The sequence below is a fragment of the Apium graveolens genome, chromosome 10 (genome assembly GCF_009905375.1).
Source record: "Apium graveolens cultivar Ventura chromosome 10, ASM990537v1, whole genome shotgun sequence".
NCBI lineage: Eukaryota > Viridiplantae > Streptophyta > Magnoliopsida > Apiales > Apiaceae > Apium > Apium graveolens.
Window position 1 is genome coordinate 140,073,743 of NC_133656.1, and position 23,739 is coordinate 140,097,481.

Sequence of the window (23,739 nt, forward strand, 5' to 3'; positions counted from 1 at the left end):
GTCCAAACAGGCTCCTACCAAAGCCACCAAATCTAAAGTTTCCAAAGTCAAGTCAAAGAAACCTACCTTTGTTGTTTCTCAAAAGACAACAGTTGTAACAACTACCATAAACCCTGAAGGGAGTGAACATGGAGTGAGTGGTGAGGGGAGGGGTGAACATCAAAAAGCCCCCCAGGATAAGGTGGGAGAGGTGAGTGGTACCCAAACCAGCCAAGCCACAGTCTCTCAAAAGACTGTGGTGGTTCAAAAGGAGTCCAGCACATCCCTAGTTGCATCCTCCCAAAAGGATGTAACTATTGAAAATAGTCCCCATCCAGGGACACAGAACAAAAGAGGGAGGGACACTGAAGCTACACATTCACCAATTCAAGCCTTTTCAAGGAAGAAGAAGGCCAAAACCCTAGTTTCCACACAAGGGGCACACACAACACAGATACACCCACCTGTATCTATGCCTTCTCAAATTCAGCTTGATGTGATTCCAGCAAATGTGGAATCACAGCCCCATTCTCTCAATATAGAAACACACCATTCATCAAACTCTCCAACACCCTCTCTGGATGTGGATATGATATTCACATCAATTCCTGATTCTCCCTCATTAAAACTCAGGGAGGAGCCCCACTCAAAATCTGGTGATCATCATCTTTTAGATGATTTGTTGGATCATCAGCCAATTCTTTCAGATGTAGTTGCATGTGTCACCACACTTAAAATCAATCCACACAGATTCAACAATTATGTCACTTTCTATATCTACATCTTTTCCTTCTTCAACGGATATCTCTCATCTGTTGACAAGTGGTTGTTCTTCAACGGATAAGCTTAACAGCAGTTATCCGTTGATACCATCAGTTTCCCCTTCAACAGATATTCCCTATCCGTTGATGGTCTCTACACACTTAACAGAATCACTTCCCACTGTAGAGGACATGGCAACTGTACAATCACTTTTAGGAATGAGGGAAGGGAGTGATTTTTTGAGTGAGAGGCTGGGTTGCTCCCAGGCAAAAGGAGAGGATGAGAGTCATCAAATACATGCTCTTTCTTCCAGCATGGCAAAAGTAAGTGAGAGGAGTGCCACCTTAGAAGGTGAAGGTGAGGGTGTGAGGGTGTGTGTGAGCCAGGGGGAGCCCCTGATGCAAGAAAAGAGAGAAATTGAGAGAAAGGCAGGTACAGAAGCTATAAGGGTGGATCCAGCCATTGCTAGTGAGTTAATGAAAGTGGATGATGCAGATAAGGGAAGACAATTTCAGCAACACTACAAAGCTGTCATTGATAACATTTCCTTGGATGCTGACACTTTTACTCACCCTGTTTCAATCTATCAATTGTTGGCTGCACAGGGCAATGTGGAGGCAGAACAGACACTACACATTGTACACACTTCAGAATCTCTTCTAAGAGACAAAGCTGCTGTCAACAGGCTGCCTTCTCAAGCTGGTGAGCCATCTGAAGAATTTGGAGTAAATTCTAATGATGATGACTCTAATTCTTTGAATGAGAGCATGAACTTAGGGGGAGTAGCAGGCCCTAGTTCTGTTCCTAATCTTCCTGCATGGGCATGGGCCAAACCATCAACACCAGGAGAGTTTGGTGTCACTTTGGTCAAACAAGTCATGACAATTCAGCAAGCCATTCAGGAGACTCAGGATGCTGGCACCAAGGCAATTCTTCAAGCTCATCTGGAATCTCTGCATCTCTTGCAGTTGCAGCATTACCAGCACACTCTAAGTGTGGATGAGCTCAAGCTGGACATTGTTGATCTGAAATCCTACAATGCTGAGAAATTGGATTCAGTTCTACCCTATGGTACTATGCAAGATTTGTTGGGGAGACTAAGGAAGGCCTCTGATGCTGATAAGAGGTTGGCCAGATTGGAAGATAGGGTTCAAATAATTGAAAACTCTATGGTCACCATTCTTCAGAATCAACAAACTCACACAAATCTCCTCATGCAGCTGGCACAAGCACAAGGCTTGACCCCTACCCTTGATGATAACAAAAAGGGGGAGAATAAAGGGGAAGGGGAAGGAGAGCCATCTACAACAGTTCAGATTTCTCAAGTGCTAGTTCATGTCATCACAACTTCTCCACCAATTCAAGTCAAAGGAAAGCTAGATGGAATTGATCTAATCCAGATAGCAGCAGCTGAATTGCAAGTCAAAGAGCAAAGGAAGAAGATTGATGAAAAGATGCAACTAATATTTGGTTCTACAACTTCTCAATCACAATCTGTGAAGCATAGCACAAAAGTGGAATCAATTATTATGGAACTCAAGCCAGTAGGGAGGCATAAGGATGGAGAAACTTCTTCCAAAGATCTGCAACCTATGGTTCTCAAGCCCACAACAGATCCAATAAGGACTCTATAAAGAACCCTCTAAAAGAGGTGGATTTTCCTCTTCCAAAAGCAGATGAGGACAAGCTTTTAGGAAGGAGTATTGCATATCTCAAAGAGACCATGGATGAGGCTGTAAGGAGAAACATGGCTATTATTTTCAGAGAGGGAAAGAGCATATGTGTGATGCAAGGACATCCTAAATTCTCAATAGCCAAGAAGGAAGAAACCAAAAGGTTGAAGGAAGAAGCCAAACAGCTAAAGGCTGACAAAAGAGCACAAGCAAAGCTTGAAAAACAGCTAGAGTCAAGTCAGGCTGAAGATCAGAAAGTAATTGAAGATAAAGGTGAAGATGAAGCTATGGGGGATATGGTTGGTACTGAGATGGAGGAAAGAAGTAAGGAAGAATGGCAGAAAGGGAAAAGAAAGAAGGTCAATGCAAAGAGAAAGAAGGTAGATAAGACTGAAGAAACCAAATCAATATCCAAACCACTACCCTCAATTCCTGAACCAATTGTACCTGACCCCTTCATGAATATTCATGGTGAAACAATCATTCCCAAGGAGGAACCAATTGATTGGGATACCATCAAATTGCCCACCTTCCTAACCTCTTCTCCACCATCAAAGAAGCAGAAAAGAAGAATCAAATCAACACCCTCTAAAGCCTCAATCAAATTCACACAGAAGCCTAAGCCTAAACCTCAAACCTCTAAAGATGATTATGTTCACATCTGTGACATAAAAGAATTTTCAGACATTGAACTCTATCTGGATGAGCTGGAGGATGTAAGGGGAATAGCTGCCTACAGACAGCTACCAGAAAGACTAGTGTTCAAATACAAAGGAGCTGGGGAAAGAACATGGCCTCTTCACAGAATTCTGAATGAAGGCTACACTACCTTGATTAGAGTCTACTCAGCCATACATAAGGATTCTGGCTTTACCAGAACTGCCAGGACTGAGATTCTCAACAAGATTGCCAACATAAGGAAAACTTGGAGGGAGCCCAATACTTTGCCTAGAACTTTACTCATTCCAGAGAAAGGTATTACAATTCACAAATCACCTCATTGGTTGATGGAGTTCAGAGACAACAAAGGAGTCAGAAGATTTTTCAGAATTGAAGATCAGCTAAAGATTGCCAGTAATGAAACTCTCAAGGATATGCAATCTAAGTTAGATATCAATGAAGAAGATGAAGCTGAATTCTACAGACAACTTCAACTTCAAATAGAGGAGAATGACAGGAGGCTAGGAAAGAAAACCAGGGATCAAAGGAAAAGAAAGTAATTTGCTCAGGCTAAAGGAGCACCCTTGGAAACAATGTATTTCTTCAATTTCATCTCAGCATATACACTTTTGTAGCACTTTTGAATTTCTGCTTTGTTACAGTTTATATATTTGTTAAGTGTTTTGTTATCATCAAGCTAAATCCAAATTTATGCCTACAGTTCTAGTAGACATAAATAGGGGGAGATTGTTAGGAATATGTGTATTAGTTTGATGATAAGTTAAGCAAAACACTTAAATAGAAATCTAGTGTTTGTAGCCTCAACGGATAAGACCATCTTGGCTATCCGTTGAAGGAGTAGCCTTACTTAGTAATAAGTTTGGTATTGTAGCACATCTCACTCTCTGGTTTCAAGCTGTAATTCTTAGATGTTGTTAGGAAATAATCAGTCATGTTGACTACTAATGGATGTACAAATAGGAGGGCTAATTGTAAATATTTCATGCCTTGTAATTTTGTATAAGTGAAAAAGTGTCAACGGATATTGAAGACCTTCAACGGATAAGAAACAAAGCTTCAACGGATGTCTCTAATGCTTCAACGGATAAATATCCATCAACGGATAAGTGCTTCAACGGATAAAGCTTCAACTGCTAGAGCATCAACGGATAAAGCCATCAACGGATGAAAGCTTCAACGGATGCACTGCTAGAGCATCAACGGATAAAGCCATCAACGGATGAAAGCTTCAACGGATGCTCAGTCGCATAGCAGTTGATAGTGACAGTTAACAAAGCTGACAGAGGCACATGGATTGACAGAGATGTGGTAGCCTATTTCAGGAACAGCAGAAAAAGCAGCCGTTTTTAGTCTGGTTCAAAATGGAAAGTCAACAGATAATTCCATATTACACTGGATAAAAATGGAATAGAAACAAGTGAAGAACTATTTTTTATTATTGTACTTTATCTTTGTCTTCACTTGTAAACTTGGTGGTATATAAACCAAGTAGTAGCTAGTAATTAGATATGAATTTTCCCTGAGCTGTTTAGAAATATCAAAAGAGAAAATCATCTAGTTTGTACTAGGAAGCAGCTGTGATTTAATTTTGAATCACAGATTTTCTGAAATAACACATCTCTGGTGGAACAACAAATCCACCAGAAAAGTTTTTTTTAAGTTCTTTGTATTCATTTCATTTGTGTTTAAATATATATCTGTCTGCATCAGCTCCAAGCAATTTACACACATTTGATCACTCAAACACTTAGTCTTACAAACTGCTCAAAACTTGAAAAAGTTTTGAGATTTACATTCAACCCCCCTTCTGTAAATCTCTTTGTTAGTCCACTGGGAATAACAGGTTTTTATTGGAGTAGCCCCTATATATATATATATATATATATATATATATATATATATATATATATAGGGGATGGTCAAATAGAAACCAACCTTATTCTAAAAACTAAAAACCAATGACAACCACTAATTTTATAGCTTGAATTGAAACTCCACCACACAAATTTTATCCACACATTCTCTCTCCTCCTCCAATTTCACGTGACTCCCTCGATGTACCGTGTACCCTTGCATAAATAATTTTATTCCTGTTTTTAATTTAATTTTTTCATTAATCGACAAACCTTTTTTAAAATCTGACTTCACTGTATTTTTCTCCATCTCCCAACGATCAGTTTGCATACCATATTTGCTATATTCCGACGATAATCATTATTTATACTTAACAGAATCACTAAACCGGAATTATTATAATTTCAGAATTTTCTTAATTTTAGTAATTTTCGTAAGCATAATCAGTGAAGTCAAATTTAAAAAAAAAACTCGTTGAATAAGAGAAAAAATTAATATAAAAATGGAGGGAATTAGTGGTGCGTGTGTTACATGTGCATGTCAGTCATGTGGGGGTTGTCAGGCGCATGTAAGTTTTATTGGGCTGAGCTTGTTTCCCGTTTTTATTTTAAGGACGTTTATATTTGAACCCCTATATATATATATATCCTCTACTCGGGAAAACAATATATTGTGTTTTAACTACAAAAAATGTGTGTTAATATAATATTATGGGTGTATTCAATTGTGATTTTGAAAGATTTTTATAGATTTTGAAAATCATTGAGTATTCAATTTGGATTTTAAATAATTTTTTTAAATCTGATGTTATTCAACAAAGATTGGAAAAAGTATTTTAAAATATGAGTGTATTCAATTTAGATTTTAATAAGTCAATCAAAATTTGGTGGTATTCGATTTGGATTTTAAAAAAATCCATCAAAATTTGACGTTATTCAAAATTTCATGAATTTTCTTTTATTTAAAAAAGTTGTGGATTTTGATGGATTTGATAGTACATTTTAATATTTTGAAATCTTTTCATGAGATTTTGATGGATATCTGAAAACTCCGTAAAATCTGGAAGACTCTACAAGATTTTTGGATTAACTCCATCATAATCCGCGAATAATTTAAATCAACGAAAATCTTTTAAAATTTATAGATTATTAACAATTTTTTAAAATCTGAAATGAATAAATGTTGAATGTAATATGTTAAATGTAATAAAGTCTTATAATAATATTCTGATTTTGTTTCATCCACGAATATTTTGAAAAAATTATTTCACGCATCAGATAAATTAATTCACCAAATTCAAAAAAAAACTGATAAGAAAAAGTTAGCAAAAAAATATAATGAAATACAAAATCTAATAAAATTCAAGAAATAAATAATAATATCTAAAAAAGAAGAAAATCCGAGCCACAATATTATCCCCGGCAAATAAACACACAGGCAAAGCAAGTAAAGATGGGTGATTTTTTTATGAAGCTGCCTGATGGTTTTAGACAGAAATTTATGCAACAAGTTGTGTCACGTACGAGCCCTGAGGATGCCATTAGACTGTCTAGTGTGTCTAAATTGTTCCAATCAGTTGCTGATTCTGACGTGGTTTGGGATTCTTTCATTCCTCCCGAACATTTATGTGCCATTGATCCCGAAATACATATTTATAATTCTAGCCACCACCTGTTTCTGCTTCTTGCTTTGCTCCCCGTTTACTTCCATCAAGGTTTGTTCACTTATCTTTCTTTATATTGTTTTTTCTTGATTCATTGATCTTTTCACTAACTATTTCTCAATTTTTTTTATTTATTTAAAGGTGATGATGACAACTACGTATCAGGTAAACAAAAATACACAATCTGTAGAAATTGATTCACAATTATGTTATGTTACATTTCATCCTAATGTCATGTTTTCCTACTAAGGCTAAATTGTTACCGGTTGATTCACATTTTCATCCTAATGTCATGGTTAATTTGTTCTAAAGCATACCCGATTCCCGATTGCGACAAAGGGCCTTATATGTTGGACCAATGGACTGGAAAGAGATGGGCGAAGACATCTCCTCTCAATCTCTCAATTACATATCTCCACTCAGACTACTGGAATACTGATTGGTGCAAACTCATTTTTCATATATTCTTTTTATAGGCTTCTATGGTGTTTACATATTCGTAATGATTTGTAATTGATCAAACAATTTGTAGGACTCCCACGGTTCGTCACGTGGTGTGGCTTGAAATTAAGGATAAGATAAGCACTTTTAAGTTGTCACCTAATACAACTTACACAGCTTACCTTCTCTTTTGCTTAAGGAATGAGTTTTATTATGGATTTCACGTTCCCCTGGAGACTTCTGTTGGGATTGCTGGGGAAGAAAGTATTAACCAATTTGTGTATCTGGACCCTGCAATTGCCAAGGCTGAATGCCAATATATAAAGCACAGAGATGATAATTACTTTGAAGTTGAGTTAGGTGACTACTTCCACAATGACGGAGAGACCAGGGATCTGGAGATGACTCTTAGAGAAGTGAAAAGTGGAAAACCTAAATGTGGCATTGGTTTCTTTATGATGGAGCTCCGACCCAAGCGAAGTAAGTATTGGAACTGCTTCAAGGAACTTATACATGAGATAGCTAATTTACATATACAAAAAAATTCATTCTTAAATAGTTTTTTTTTTATATAATAAAACTAAGACTATTGCGTTCAAATTTATCAAAGTTAAATATGACTTAAAATTAGTTATCAAAATTCTATATTGTTTGTTTGTTTTACATAGGGAGTATTAACCTAACCCATTTACAAGTGGAGAGAAATACTGAAAGAAGAGAGGTAGAGATGCCTAAAGAAGGAGAAGAGGGTTGTGAAGACAATTTATTCAGAAAGTTACCCGAAGGGTTTGCACAAGCATTTCTGGAAGAAGTCGTGTCCCGTACGAGCCCTGTCGATGCGTGCAGGCTGTCAGTTATTTCTAAAAGTTTCCAGTCAGCTGCAGAATCTGATGTTGTTTGGGAGAAACTTTTACCCAGCGATTATCGAAATTTTCTTTGCCGGGCGGATGACTTGCCCGATATTTCTTTTGCATCGAAGAAAGATTTGTATCTTTTTCTTATCGGTAATCCCCTCCTCATTGACGCCAACACAAAGGTAATTCTTCTTTTCTTCAAATCTTTCTAATTAATCCGTATTATTTTTCTAATTGTGGTTGTAGCCTTGAAATGCTTATTTAAAATATGCTGACAAACATGATTTAATATTATGCATAGAGTTTTTGGTTAGACAAGTGGAGTGGGAAGAAGTGTTTCATGATAACTACCTCATCCACACAGCATCCCGATGCAGCTCACAATGAGGAATATGGCGATACTTATGGTCATTGGAGGGTGAACGCAAATGGCTTGTCAAGGTCTTTTTTTAAAAGGCACAAACTCAATTTTTTATAGTTAATTATGCTAGAGGCTGAATTATGGTGGGTGATTTATTCTAAATGTAGTATTGTCTAAAACACAGATTTGTATGGACGCCCAAAACTGACCAGCTGATTTGGTTTGAAGTTCACGGAAGGATGAGCACTTCCATGTTGTCATCGGATACGACCTATACAGTTTTGCTTGTACACAAAAGAGAATTTTACGATGGATATAATTATCCTGTGGAGGATCCTATTCCTTTTGAAGCTTCTGTTGGGAGCAGGGAAGAGGAAAGCTTAAAGCGGGTTGTTTATCTGGACCGTAAAACTGGAGAAACTGGTAGTCAATATGCTGTGGAGAGAAAAGATGGGTGGTTAGAAGTTGAGTTGGGAGAATACTTTAACAAGGGAGGGGAAAACAAGGATTTGGAGACGAGTGTGAAGGAAGTGACAAGTGGAATACCTAAGTGGGGCTACATGATTCAGGGGATTGAGATCCGACCTAAACGTGGTTGAAATGAGAACTTTGATAGTATGTTGCATGATTTTATTGTTAAATGTTCTGATCCTTTAGAGATGTTATGTAAGAGGTGATACAAATGATACTTTTGTCTAGATCTTTTTTAACAGATTGGAACTGAAATATCAAAACATTTTTTTAAATCATAGTTAGTTAAACTCAGTTGTAGATTAGTGTCTAGGGAAAGTTTCCATTATAACATGAAATGCTTATGAGATTCACAGTCAACATTCGAGGCGACCTCCTAGTCGAACCAAATAAGCAAAATAACACATTTAAGTTGGCTTTGGAACTTTTAGCAGATAATAATGTTTATTATATATAACAAGTATGTGGCTTACAAGTATAAAACTTCAAATCTGTTACACACAAATATCGGTTAGATTCTATATAATTAAAAAGAATGAATACACAAATGATAGATGGGGAATGTGAGCACTTGTGTCACGCCATTCTATAATATAATTGTGGAAGTAGTATCTTTTTTTTGTAAGTTTTAAGCAACATGTACAACTAATTACTACTGAATAAGTTGATTGTATGTTTATTTGGCAAATTTCAGCTGCAAAGTAAACCAATTACATTTTGCGTACACAGAAAACATTTCCAACTTATTCCAATTTGATGTCTTCAATCTCCTCTATATATATATATGTAGCCTAACTCCTAAGCTCTAATATCATCGTATTCAAAAGAAAATTATCAAAATGGTAATTAAAGCAATCCTCGTGGTCGCGTTACTTGTAGCTCTATCATCTGCTGTCTATAGTGCTGGAACTTTTGAACAGGTCACGCACTACCAATACGTAACCGAATGGACACCCACGTACTGCAGGTATCCACCCACTGGATCCGTTTGTCTGTCCGGTTTGCCGGATATATTCGTCATGCATGGCATTTGGCCGGCCAACTCTACTGGAGGCTCTGTCGAGCCTTGCCAATCAGTATCACTTAGTTATGAATCGCTATGTACTTTATGCTATTCATGACTTCACACTTTTTTTTATGCAGATGAAAATATTTGAGGAGACTCTTAGTAGGCTGTGGCCTTGTATCATGAAGGGAAGCCCATTTGCATTTTGGGGACACGAGTATTCTCAGCATGGTTCATGTCTGCAGGGCTGGAATGGGTTGCAGTTTATATCATTTGCGACCTTAGTTAGCGGCAACAACAATATGACCAAGATTTTGCAAAATAATGGTGTTGTAACATCAAAGGTGGCCAGATATTCAAAAAATCAGATTAAGCAGGCTATTCAAACAAAAATCGGGAGGGGTTTGAATGTTTATCTCAGTTGCAAGGTGATTACTCCCTCACTGTATTATCTCCGAGAGGTAACAGTGTGCATTAGGAAGATAGCAGACCCTCAACTTCTAAACTACCAGTTCCAGTCATGTCCTGATTATGCTAACCGTGATAACTGTGGCGGTAATAACCCAGGAGGAAATACTATCATGCTTCCGCCAAGTTAATGTTGTTCTTTATGACTTATTCAAGTGAAAAATTGCAGTACAAGAAGAAGAGTTATGCTACTGTACTCAGAACTATATATCTATACTAGAATTTAAGGCCGCCTTGCAGGGCTTTGGCATTATAAACTTGTATTTACGTTTCCCGTTTGCAAGCTATTTACTTAAACAACTATACTTAAACTTTGGACAGAAGAAATAGTTGTGCCTTTGCTTTCTTTGTCTTAAATATGAGTTGCATATATAGGTTACAAAATTTCCAAAATTCCCATAGATAACTGTAACAGTATTATTCTGATATTGATTACATAAAATGATGCAATGGTTTTCAAAATCTGTTTAGAAATGGTCTAAGTTGAAGTCAGAAGGCAAGGCTGCAGCGAGAGAATTGGATGGACACCTTTTGCAGGCTTTACGTAAACTGAAACAAAATAATATTCAGACACTTCCAGTACCCTTCAAACATATTCTAACACAATTCAAGATCAAAGGGCCTTATATTTTATCCAAGTTTGTATATACTGGCTTCAAGGATAAAAACAGGGTATTTATCAAGTAATCACGAGTCAAATTTCATTTGAAATCCTCCTGGTTGTATGAAAGAACTGTGTAGTAACACCATAATTAACACAAAGAAGAGGCTTTGTTTCTCTCGACCCCGCAGCCACTATAGCCACACAAACGTAGAGTGCGTTCTGAACACTGTTCAAGTCTGGAAATCTAACATGACCACCTATCGTTTCATTCATCTTTTTCTTATCACAGCACAGTACAATTCCAAATAAGGTCCTACTGGTGTCAATAATATGTGTTACACTTGAAGCAAATGGAGTGCCACAACACTAAGTTGATAATGAAAGTATGCTGAAAGGACTTGCTCTTTCTTGGTGAAGATGTTCATTTTTTTCATTATAAAAAGAGTTACAACCCCTCTCGCGGTCTCTAAACCTAGTGACAAAGAAGCGAAATCCAACAATGACAAATCTTGCACTTCCTCATCCCCCTTCACCGCCCTGACTTGCAACGTGAACAACACAGCCATACTAACAACAACCTTCTTGCGGTAAAGCTCTTTTCTACTAACGAAGTCATGCAGCACTTGATGAATCTTTGGAATCACACTAGAACCATTGATCTCCTTGTCCTTCCCTCTAAACACTTAATGAAATTGGATTACCATGCCATTATCAAAATCTTTGCGTCTCAAAAAGGTATAACCAGCCATGACTTTAATTGTCAACATTCCACCTTCCATAGCATTAAGAGATAAACGAGGTGTGCCTCCTCCTGGATCAAAGTTAAGTACAACTTTCTTACCAATAGTTCTTAATTTCTTATCTAAAGATTCTAAACCGCAAGCAAATGTAGAAAGTTGTAAGCTTGAAACCGTAAATAGTATCAGCGTCCCTCATTGCTCGCCTTGGCAAATCATTGAAATGAGAATGTAAGGTGACCGCAATGCTTTTATTTGCCCTTCTGCCACGAGAACCTCAATGGATTGTCTCGTCTTCATAAGAATGACGAATGACGAATGATATTTCTTCAGCAGGAAACTGTTTCTCTTCATCTTTGTAATTGACAACAATAATTCTCTTGTCACTGTTTGACACTCCAGCCTTTTTTATATCGCCAGCTTTAACCACATCTTATAAGGATCTACTAAATTCTGAAACTTTTCCTCGGAGGAATTCTGCATCATCACTTGATTTGTAACATTCACAGTAACCATGCCTTGTGCACATCCTCCTTCTCCTTGTATTTTAGCAGAAGCAAAAGTGTCCTTAAACTTAACTCAATTAACCACACCCTGCATAATCACTGCATACACCAACTAGTCATACTCTTCTCTTCGGCTAACCACATATATCTAGTTTTCCTCTAATCCAAGGGACCAAATTCTTGAGGTAACTCGGATGATACTGCTTTTTTTGGTACACTATAGTTTCTTTTTGAGTTAATTGTAATCATTTTATTTTGCGTATATGCTTTGTTTTCATACCAGATGGATTAGCCGTTTGAGGGAAATTTATCTGCATTTCTACCTGTACGAGTGCCTGTTGGAGGGACATTATTTGTGCGCCGATATACTGTACTTGTATAGAAATAATGTCAAAATGCATTACTTTCCGATTTTTTTTTTTTTTTTTTGCCCGAACTTTCCAATTTTTACTGTCAAAATATTTATTAACAGTTGGTCCGTTCAAAATATCACTAATTACACATGTGTAGCATGCATGTTTTGTGAGTTCGAGGTTTCTGATGACGTGTTATCCTTTGTAGAAGTCAAATCAAATTGTTAATTAGATAATTATTAGAATTTTGTTTAATGTTAACTTAGTTAACTGGATAATCTTTGACTTATCTTTTCTAAACAAACTCTATCTTGGATAAAACTAATCTATTTCAAATTTCTTTATCTTTATCAGGTTTATCTTTTCTAGTAACAAACTAACAATTTCTTTCAAATACTTATTCAAATATTTCAAATCTAAGCTTATCTTTCTTTATCTCTAAAACAGTTTGAAATACATTCCTATCCGTTATGTTTTACTATATATAACCGACTTGATGTTTTCCAGAAAAACAACTCTCTGCACTTTCTATTTGACTCTTTTCTGAGAAAAACATTCTCTTAATTTCATTCATTGCTTATCCAGTTAATTAAGAGATATAGTCGAGTTGTAATCTTTCACATTATATTCTTTGTATTCGAAAGGTGTATTATATCACTTGTCCCGGGTTGTGGGAGGTTGATTACAAGAGTAAGGCCAAGTAGTTGTGTGCTAGGGAAATGTTTCTTTCAAGTGGGCCAAGTTTGTAATCAAAAAAAGTTTGTAAGTACTTTGTTTTAAGTGGATATAATACATTCTTTATGCTAGTTGGCATGAGGACTTAGATGTAGGCCATAGACTAGATATAGGGGCCGAACCAAGTGAAAAACTATTGGTGTTCTTGCATTGTTTTATTTCCAGCATTGCACGTTTAATTTTCTGCAGTTTACATTCTGCTGTTAAATAGGGTCTGTCTCATTTAGATTCAGTCTATCTCATTTGCAATAGAGACTGTCCCATTTGTGAATAGTCATACTTTAACTGTAATTCGATTGTGCCTACGAATTTCATTTGGCATCAGAGCGGGTGCATTTAATCTGTCTTTTAGTGACTGTTTTGCTAGCGATCCATGGCGCAATCAGAACGTGTGTCAATTAATATCCCTCCTCTCTTAATTGGAGCTGAAAATTACAATGACTGGAAATTTCGAATGAAGATCTTTCTTCAGCGAGATGCTTATGAATGAGATGCTGTTGAGAATGGCATAACTACTCCCATGAAAGATGGAAAGCCAAAGCCTCTAAAGGATCTGTCTCCTGAGGAAGTTAATGCTTTGAACTACAATGCTAAAGCCATGAATGCCCTTCTAAGTGGAATGGCTGCAACAAAACCACGCAAAGTTTCTGCATGTACTACGGCTAAACAAATCTGGGATACTATCCGAGTTAGCCACGAAGGAACATCTAAGGTACGTGAAGTGAAACTTAGTATGCTAATAAGTGATTATGAAGCTTTCAGGTTGGAACGAGATGAAAGTATCAAAGATGCTCAAGGAAGGTTTTTGACCTTGATAAATTCTATCTCACTACTCGACAAGATCATTCCTCAAGCTGAGATAAACAGAAAAATCCTCAGAGCTATGCCTAAGAAGTTCTCCTCAAAGGTTACCATACTTCAGGATTCTCCATCTATATCAACTATGGAAACTCTCACTCTATTCAGTGAATTAGAGGAATTCGAGAACCAGCTACGCATATATGATGAAGAAGATGAAGCCCCCAGGAAAAAGACTCTAACTCTTAATGCAGATGCAGGTGATTCTTCTGAAGATTCTGATGAGGAGACTGCACTCCTGACTAAGAAGTTCCATAAATTTCTAGCTAAAAAGAATGCATCTAAACGACCCATTAAGTCTTCATTTCCAAAGAAAGAATTCAGACCTAGTTTAAGTAAGGAAAGCAAAAATAATCAAAACAAGGATGCATGTTTTGAATGTGGAAAGAAAGGCCATTTCAAAAAGGACTGCTACAAGCTCAAAGCCAAAAAGAAAGCTTTGCTCACATGGAGTGATGATGATTCTGAAGTGGAAATTGACTCAGAAGATGAATTAGCTCAACTATGCTTTTCTGGACTTGAATATGACTCCAGTGACAATGATGAGGTACATAATGTTCAAGTTAATTAAAATTCATATATATCGTAGGATGTACTAACCTTGCAAGCTCAAAATAGAAAGTTAAAATAAAAGAATGTTTATCTTAAATAAGCATTGAGTGAGGTTCTTAATGAGGTTGATGATTCCATCAAAGATGAATCCCTAGTAGATGAAAACAAGCTATTATCCGTGAAGGTCTCTAAGCTAAAAGATGAAGTCAACTATCTCAAGAATGAGATCGAGATGAAAGATGCATGTCTTGATGCATTAAAGAAGGAAACATTTTATGCCGAATCAAATGTATCTTCTGATTCTATAGTTCCTGAACTCGAGCAAAAGGTTGCCCAACTGGAAACTGATCTAGCCAAATGTTTCCATGGAGAAGGAACCCTAAATGCCTTACTTGCCCAACAAAAATCTTCTCTTGACAAAGAAGGTTTGGGGTATGGATCAGCCAAGAAGAAAGTTTGTTACGACCGGCATTTTATGTAATATTATTTGTGGATTGGATATAATATTAAAGTCAAATGAAAATATATTCAATGATTGTACGCTAGTGTGAGTGAAAGTTTCTGCATTATAAATTTGCTTTGTGTAGTATATGATTTTTCAAAGTAAGAGTTTATTTAATTTCATTTATTTTTGATTTATAAGGAATATTCTAAGCTTTGGAAAATTTTTCTTTTAAAAGGTATTTTGTTCACAAATTTTGAAAATAATTTTATAAAGTCTCTAAAAATCCAAGTTATTTTATGATATAAATTTTATAATTTTTGAACTTGTATTTTATTTTATAAAAATAAATCATTATAAATTTTAGTTGTCATATTTATCAAATTACATAAGAGACCATGCATGCAAATCACCCTTCTATTCTCTCAAAGGGCAAACAAGACTTTTCCAACCCCACTAACTCATTTGATTATTACCAAATTACTACCTTAGCCTTGCATGCAAAATGGCCTAACTTTAACCAAGGGACATTTTTGTAAGTTCTCACTTCCACTCATCATTTGTAAACCAAATAGCATAAAACAAAGAAATCAAAGTGGGAGAAGTCATTCTCATTCCACACTCCAACACACCACAAATTTCTCTCCTTTTCCCCCCTCCCACCTTGCTCTCGGCCGAAGGCCAATTCCCCACCCCCCTTCCATTTTTCAATTCATTCTTCATCTTTCCAAGTGTAAATCTTTTACCTACATTCATCTTATATACTTTCCAAGTGTTTTGTGACTTGGAAGTTGAAGTTCCATGGATGCATGTGTAGTTCTTATGTGATCTCCAAAGAGAAACTCTTGATTCTTGTGAATTCAAGAGCTCTCTATGAGATATATTATGTATATGTGCTAACTAAGTGTTTTATGGAGATATCATGCTTTAAAATCCTTTGCATGCTACTGAAATTTCATTATATATTTATGTTTAGCCATGCATGTTAGTTTTAAGACATTAAAATGATGATCAACCATGTTTTGCATGCTACTTTTTTTCGAAATCATGTAGTTATGTTTAAAAATCTATAAATTCGAAATATGTGTGCTTAAAATGGATTATTTCCATGATAAATTTCTTATTAATACTTAAAAGAAGTTATATTTCATGATTATTAAGGATGAGTATTAGGTGCAAGTCGATTTTGCAAGTATTTAAAACTTTATGCCTAGCCGAAATCTTGTTATGTGCTTTCCATGAGTTGCATGTTATATATTTGGTTGCATGTTGTTGTTTTTGGGCATGGATGATCTCACCCAAGTTTATTTTGAGAATAAGGGAGTTATTTCAGTAGATCACCATGTATAAGTCTTGGTTTAAGTATTGAGTTGTTGTTAGTTGAGTTTGTCAAGTCAAAACCTTGGAAAATGAGAGTTATAGTTTCTGCAGAAAAATCAGTATAGCACCCTGAGGTTTAGAGTGAGTTTTGACCATGTCATTGGTGTGCACTTTGAGGCCCAAGCTACCAGAAGTTAGTATTGGGAGTATATAAAAGGTTTTAGGAGTTGTTTGAAGGTTTGCATGTCATTTGATTAGGTGCACAAGTAGAATCACAAAATCTGTCCAGCGGGGGACAGTTTTGTTGCAACTTAGAAATAGGGAGATTTGACCATGTCATGGGTAGGCCCTCATTAGGCCCAATTGGGCCTTAGTTAGAGGGTATGTCAGAGAAGTTTTTCCAATCATAGTTCATAGGATATGAGCTAGAACCATGTGTCACAAGTTAATTCAAGTCAGGGCATTTTATGCCCAGAAAAACAGGGGAACCTTGGATTTTTAGCTTAGGCCCAAGAAGGCCCAAGCCAGGCCCTTGAGCCACATCAAGTTTGTGAGATGCCCTTAGGTCAGGAGAGTCTTGTGTAAAAGTTTTGAAGTAAAATCTGTAGTTTAAGAGTGCCTAATGTACTCAAGAAACCATAGTTGTCATTCTGAAATTTGCACCAGTGAGCACTATCACTTATCACATAGTTTTAGAACACTTAGAAGTGAGTATTAGGTCGACCACCATATTTGTAAGATAGTATAAGGACAGTAGAGCAAAAGGCACAAGTGAGGGTCAATAGGTTTTGGATAATTTAGGAAAGGCACATCGAGTTAGGAAACCAAAATTAGAAGACCTTGTCTAGTTTAGCGACCAAGTGACTTAAGTTGTGAGTCGAGATCATCCAAGCCTAGTGTTGCATTATGGTATATATGGTGTTATTTGGTGTTAATATATGATATGTGAATATGTGGCTATGTGTGTGCAATTATAATTTAAAGGAGAATATAAATTAAGTGCATATAGGCCTAAGTGCCATCCGTGTTTAATTTCGGGTTGTAAATAGATTGAGATGGTAAGAATATATTATAATGAGGATTATTATTATTTATGTAGAATCTCGAGACGAGGGAAAACTTGCCGTAAAAGTCGAGTGAAGCTCCAGTTGCTCCTACCAGCCAGACCATACCAGCCTATCTCAAGGCAAGTGATTCAACTTGACCTTCGTATTTACTATAAACAGTTCATATATATATCGATGCAATTATCCTGAGTCATTTTGATATGTTTAAATCAAGTGTATCTCTCGCTTATCTTCGAATTATATAGAAATGCCATGAACCCTCAAGTATGTATTGCAAGTAGTTCAAAAGTCTTTTCATGATAGTTAAATGCCATGATAAAATAAAGAGTTGTTATATTACTTGATTGATCCTCTTGATTAGCATGCTGTTGATTCCTAAGTATTGATATCTCATCCAGATACTTGAACCCCTATAGAACCTTACCTTGAATTCTGATAGTCAGAAACTTACCAACATGATTCCTCATTGATTGATACCCTCTTTCTTATCCTAAAGCTTGTCAATTCTGATATATCCTGAGCTAAAAATCATTTCTTCATACCTTAACACCCTTAGTATTCATGAAGCTTACATTCTTGATGATCCATCACTTGAACCTTGACGAGAAACCATTGCTTTAAGCCCAGTTTGGCATTACCCCTTCATATTATCCATAAGACTCACCATATTTTTTCTGTCCAAGTTCTGACATATGAAAACCTTTTGGTTACCCTAATAGAGTAAAGTTTTGTGAATCATGGCCCTGAGATTTGGTACCATATTTCCCATGTTTCGAGTTGATCTATAATCCTTTGATAAAAAAAATGTTTACTGCAAAAAGAGATTTTGTTATAATTCGGCATCAGTTTTTTTGAAATAAATAAAATGAGGGTTTTTCAGTCCCAAAGGGGGATAAATGTTTTCTTTGAATGGTGGATCTGGACTGAGACGCGAGTCCTTTCCACACTTATATTAGGCTTAAAAGTTGCCTAGGGATTCCCGTTAATGTTTTAGAACTCAGCGAGGTTCGGGATTACTTCGCGGCTGATCACCGGCTGTAATCTGTAGCGTCATAAAATGATTTTGATTAAGACAAGATTTTAAAATTGTTTTGATGCAAGCAAAATGATGCCATCTCACATAGTTTTTATCTCTCGTTACCTTTGGTTATGTCTTTCCATTGTCATTCTTAAAATTATATCTCAATTTATGTTTCGTGTCGTACTGTTAGCACTTGTTGAGCATTTGGCTCACTTCTTGCTTTACCCTGATATTACAGCTAGCAACTATGGTTAGATTCAAGCAGACTGCCCGTAAGACTTGTGATGCTGATGCTTATGTTCGAGCTCAGGTAGAATAAGTAATAATAGCTGTGTGAGGACTCGGTATTTGTAATCAGATGTAATAGTTGGTAGTGTTGGGCTGTTCCAAACCCTAAACTGTAAGATCTTGGATTTGGTTGTGTATTCTTCATTAAAATGATGTAATAGCTATATTTATTTTGCTATTTAAGTTGGGGGTGTGACAAAGTTTTTCAAAGTGGCTACAAAAGAACTCCTATGAAATACAAGATGCCTTATAAAAAATGTCAAGACTGTGGCAAACCTGGTCACACTAATTCTGCATCTCGGTCATGTGGTATTAAGGGCCACAATCCTAACTCTGCAACTAGATCTAAATCTATGCATAAATCTGTTAATGTTGTTCAAATGTGGATTAAGAAATCTGACAGACATTTGTATAAGATTTATGATACTAACATTCAAGGACCCAAAGTCATGTGGGTACCTAAGAGATAAATGATCTTTTGCATGTATGATTTAAAGTCCATGTTCCTCGAAACAAGTGGATTATTGATAGCGGTTGCTCTCGTCACATGACTGGAGACAAATCAAAGTTTCTCTCATTAATCGCTAAAGAGGGAGGCTTAGTCACTCTTGCAGATTCCAATACCGTACGTATTGTAGGTAAAGGTACCATAGGTAACGATAAGTTTGCTATCAATAATGTTCGTTTAGTTGATGGTCTAAAGTATAATCTTATTAGTGTAAGTCAATTAACTGATGCTGATCATAGTGTTAAGTTTGATAAAGATGTTTGTTTTATTGGTAACAAAGCTAATGAGTTTGCTTTAGTAGCCAAAAGGAAGGAAAACATCTTTGTGTTAGATTTTGATGAGCAACAAGAAGAAATCTGCCTAGCTACTGTTCAAAAACAACAGAATTTGTGGCATAGGCATCTTGGTCATGTCCATATGGACCTACTTCGAAAGATATCTTCACATGAGTTAGTTTGAGGTTTACCAAAGCTGAAGTACAAGAAAACAGAACCATGTTCAGCTTGCCAACTTGGAAAATAGGTGAAAACTTCCTTTACTGCTAAGAATAAAGTATCAACTTCTGTTCCTTTGCAGCTATTACACCTAGATCTCTTTGGTCCAGAAAGATATGTAAGTTTGGGAGGCAAGAATTATGCTTTCGTTATAGTAGATGATTACTCTCGTTTTACTTGGGTGTTATTCTTGCGTACTAAAGATGAAGCTTTTAATGAATTCAAAGATCTTATTACTAAACTTGAGACTAAGTATTTTTTAAAGCTCAAGACTATTCGTAGTGATCATGGAGGAGAATTCAAGAAAGATTTCGTAACTTTCTGCAAATCTAAAGACATTACTCATGAATTTTCTGCCCCACGTACTCCTCAACAAAACGGAGTTGTTGAACGCAAGAATAGAACTCTACATGAAACTGCTCGTACTCTACTTTATGAAAGTAATCTGCCACGTAAATTCTGGGCAGCAACGGTAAACACTTTCTGTTATGTATTAAATAGAGTGCTTATTCGTCCTATTTTGCTTAAAACTCCTTATGAATTGCTTAAGAATAAAACTCCTAACATCATCTATTTTCAAGTATTTGGTTCAAAATGTTTTATCTTAGATACACAGAACACTCGAGGAAAATTTGATGCTAAGTCTACGGAAGGAATTTTCTTGGGATACTCTACTACAAGCAAGGCTTATAGAGTTTATAATTCTATCAAGCACAAAGTTGAAGAATCTATCAACATTACCTTCAATGAATCTGCCTTGAAGATCTCTCAAATTGAAGAAGATGTTGCTGATCAGCCGTCTCATTCTCAAATGAGATAGTCTCAATCTCAAAAGGGTCAAGCTTCTCAGGAAAAATTAGACAGTCCAAGAATTCCTGATTCATCTAACTCTTCTGGAAATTCTCAAGACTCTCCTCAGACTCCTGATCAATGGTCAAATGATTCTTTCACTTCTCAGCAAGGAAATTCTATTCAAGAAGAAATGAGACAGTCTCATTCCAAGTCTCAGTCTCAATCAAAAGAGACAACACCTATTCCTTATCAAACAAACAATTCTAATGAAGAGGAAATGAGTACTATCCTACTGCCAAAATCTTCCAGAACAGTTAAGAATCATCCATCAGATAATCTACTTACAGATTTAGATCAAGGAATCTCTACGCGAAGCAGACTTCATAATTTATGTGCATTCTGTGCCTTTATTACTGAATTTGAAATGAAAAATGCTCAAGAAGCTGTTGCAAATGAATATTGGTCAGTTGCCATGTAAGAAGAATTGAACCAGTTCGAACGTTGTCAAGTCTGGGAACTTGTCTCCCCTCCTTCTAATGCCAAAGTCATTGGTACTCGTTGGGTTTTCAAGAATAAGAAGGATGCAGATGGTAACATCATTCGAAATAAAGCTCGCTTAGTTGCTCAGGGATATAACCAACATGAAGGAATTGATTTCGATGAGACATATGCCCCTGTAGCTCGTCTCGAAGCTATTCGAATTCTAATGACATTTGCAGCTTACAAAGGTTTCAAGCTTTACCGAATGGATGTTAAAAGCGCATTTTAAAATGGTTATCTCAAGGAAGAAGTTTACTTAAAGCAGCCCCCAGGTTTCATTCATGAAAAATATCCACACTATGTCTACAAGCTCAAAAAGTCTGTCTATGAATTGAGACAGTCCCCTCGATGTTGGTATGAGCGTCTCAGCAGTTTTTGCTAAAGAATAGTTTCACTCGTGGTACACTCGATCCAACCCTCTTTATTTTTCATAAACGTAATCATTTTCTATTATTACAAGTTTATGTAGATGATATTGTGTTTGGATCTACCGATGAATCTTTGTGTAAGTGGTTTTCTAACTGCATGCATAAAGAGTTTGATATGAGTTTAATGGGTGAATTGCAATATTTTCTAGGCTTGCAAATTAACCAATCTGCTGCAGGTATTTTCATACATCAGAGTAAGTATGTTAATGATTTGCTTAAGAGATTTTTCTTAGAAAATATTTCTGCTAAAGCTACTCTGATGAGTACAACTGTCAAGCTCACTAAGGATGAACAAGGTACACCTGTAGACATTACTAAATATCGAGGTATGATTGGCTCGTTATTATATTTAACTACTTCTCGTCCTGATATTATGTATAGTGTTTGTCTATGCGCTCGGTTTCAATCTCAACCTAAAGAATTGAAAGGCATATGTTATAGCCTATTTGTTTATTCGAGGATTTAACTCAACTCAAATAAGAATGTAATAAGTAAATAGTGGATCTATCGTCAGAGAGATCTCACAGAGTAACATCTGTCAAAGGGTTAAGTAACATTATTCATCTACAGACTTGAAGAATTAATTCACTGGAAGAAGCTCAAGAAATTGATCAAGCCTTAGTGATATAAATCAAGATTGTGGATTTAATAGAGTGACAGAGATCTCGTCAGGGTATCAATTAATTACAAGGATTTAGTCTGAAGAAAATCAAAGTCAAGACATGAAGAAACATCACGGAAGTTAGTCACTCATGAACCAGACAGTACATCGAGTGTCAACGTTGAAGTGGTGGAATTGATTCATATATTTCAGTGATTTTCAGAAGTTTTACAGGAGAATGGATGCTGCTCAGGGTTAGTGTTAATTCTCTATTAATTAATTAAGTCATATAATTTAATTAAGAAAATAAATTATATCTGCAAAGATTAATTTATTAATTAATTAAATTAATTGATTAATTAATTCAGAATTAATATTAAGGTTTTTCAGGATTTTAATTGATTTAAAATCTGTTATTAATTCATAAAGACAACTGATTGTATTAGTATGACAATCGGTATGACAATCAATAGTCATACCGAAAGTCATGCTAATTCAAAAGGATTGTCTTATCAGATTTTTTATTACATTAAAATCTTTTATTAACTCAGTAAGACAATCTGATTTTGAACTACTATGACAATCGGTATGACAATTGATAGTCATACAGAAAGTCTTGCTAGTTCATTCGGATTGTCTTGCTAGTTCAAAGAGATTGTCATGCCAGTACATTCTACTCGACTGTTGGATTAAAAGAAGCAGCAGAAGACATTCATGCAATTATCATACAGAATACACAAGTCAAGAACACAGCAGAAAACAAAGGCACAACATTTCATTTTTCATCTGTTTTATTCAAGATCAAAATTCTAGATTGTAAAGTTAAATCTAATCCACTAGAATTATTTATCTTGTTCTTGTGTAACAATCTAGCGGATTAAAATCCCTAGAACTTAATCTCAAATCGCATTTAGCATTTGATCTTTTAATTGCAAAAATAGAAAAAGTTCATGTCGAATTTATTCTAGATTTGTAATAATTGATTTGAGATTAATCCCTTGTAACCGATACCGTAGTTGTAACACCTTTCAAGTTTAATAAAAGTTTTATTTAACTTGAATTTTGTTTCACCTTTTTATTCCGCATTTTATTCAATTAAATGGTATTGTTTGCATTCAACCCCCCCTTCTACAAACAAATTGGGACCTAACAATTGGTATCAGAGCCTTCTGATTAACGTACAAATCTAGATCCTAGACTTTTGTGTTTCTTTCACTCCTTGAATTTTTTATTCACTCAAAAAATTCATAATGACTATACAAAAAGTTGGAACCGTTAAAATTCCACTTTTCGATAAAGAAAATTATGTTATGTGGAAGAAGAAGATGCTACTGTTTTTACAAGTTGCTAATCCCAAATATCTGCAAGTGTTAAAGAAGGGTCCAAAAATTCCTATGGTTATTGAACCAGAGGTAATAGAAAATGATGTGGTGATCACCAAAGCGAGAACTTATGTGAAAGATCCTGAGGATTTCTCTCCTGCTGAAATAGAAGAAGCCTCCCTGGATGCTAGCCTTCAATTAATTTTAGTAGATTCCCTTAATCCCTTGATGAATAGACATGTGATGAATTGTAAAGATTCCAAACATATCTGGGAAACTATTGAGGTTATTAATGAAGGCATAGAGGAAGTTAGGGAGAACAAGTTAGAAATCCTAACCTCTGATATGAATACTTTAA

General features: G+C 35.8%; 3 protein-coding genes across 3 annotated transcripts; all 3 read left to right on the forward strand.

Annotated features, from left to right (window-relative positions):
• Nucleotides 1-6,382: 6,382 nt before the first annotated feature.
• LOC141692772 (uncharacterized) lies at nucleotides 6,383-8,987 on the forward strand. Its single transcript, XM_074497710.1, has 7 exons — nucleotides 6,383-6,663; nucleotides 6,754-6,777; nucleotides 6,925-7,054; nucleotides 7,145-7,533; nucleotides 7,722-8,089; nucleotides 8,209-8,348; nucleotides 8,453-8,987. The coding sequence occupies exons 1-7, from the start codon at nucleotides 6,402-6,404 to the stop codon at nucleotides 8,865-8,867; spliced, it is 1,728 nt and encodes a 575-aa protein (XP_074353811.1). The 5' UTR covers nucleotides 6,383-6,401; the 3' UTR covers nucleotides 8,868-8,987.
• Nucleotides 8,988-9,567: 580 nt separating this feature from the next.
• On the forward strand, nucleotides 9,568-10,439 carry LOC141688868 (uncharacterized). The gene is made up of 2 exons (XM_074492990.1): nucleotides 9,568-9,706; nucleotides 9,883-10,439. The coding sequence occupies exons 1-2, from the start codon at nucleotides 9,686-9,688 to the stop codon at nucleotides 10,342-10,344; spliced, it is 483 nt and encodes a 160-aa protein (XP_074349091.1). The 5' UTR covers nucleotides 9,568-9,685; the 3' UTR covers nucleotides 10,345-10,439.
• Nucleotides 10,440-13,668: 3,229 nt separating this feature from the next.
• Nucleotides 13,669-15,039, forward strand: LOC141691066 (uncharacterized). Its single transcript, XM_074495811.1, has 2 exons — nucleotides 13,669-14,553; nucleotides 14,671-15,039. The coding sequence occupies exons 1-2, from the start codon at nucleotides 13,669-13,671 to the stop codon at nucleotides 15,037-15,039; spliced, it is 1,254 nt and encodes a 417-aa protein (XP_074351912.1).
• The last annotated feature ends 8,700 nt before the right edge of the window (nucleotides 15,040-23,739 follow it).

Bases quoted from the DNA above. Each gene is read 5' to 3' on its own strand.
- LOC141692772 (XM_074497710.1), top strand. From the start codon at position 6,402: ATGGGTGATTTTTTTATGAAGCTGCCTGATGGTTTTAGACAGAAATTT. The intron at 6,664-6,753 runs GTTTGTTCACTT...ATTTATTTAAAG, and splicing joins CCCCGTTTACTTCCATCAAG to GTGATGATGACAACTACGTA. The intron at 7,534-7,721 runs GTAAGTATTGGA...TGTTTTACATAG, and splicing joins GGAGCTCCGACCCAAGCGAA to GGAGTATTAACCTAACCCAT.
- LOC141688868 (XM_074492990.1), top strand. From the start codon at position 9,686: ATGGACACCCACGTACTGCAG. The intron at 9,707-9,882 runs GTATCCACCCAC...TTTTTTATGCAG, and splicing joins TGGACACCCACGTACTGCAG to ATGAAAATATTTGAGGAGAC.
- LOC141691066 (XM_074495811.1), top strand. From the start codon at position 13,669: ATGAAAGATGGAAAGCCAAAGCCTCTAAAGGATCTGTCTCCTGAGGAA. The intron at 14,554-14,670 runs GTACATAATGTT...GCATTGAGTGAG, and splicing joins ACTCCAGTGACAATGATGAG to GTTCTTAATGAGGTTGATGA.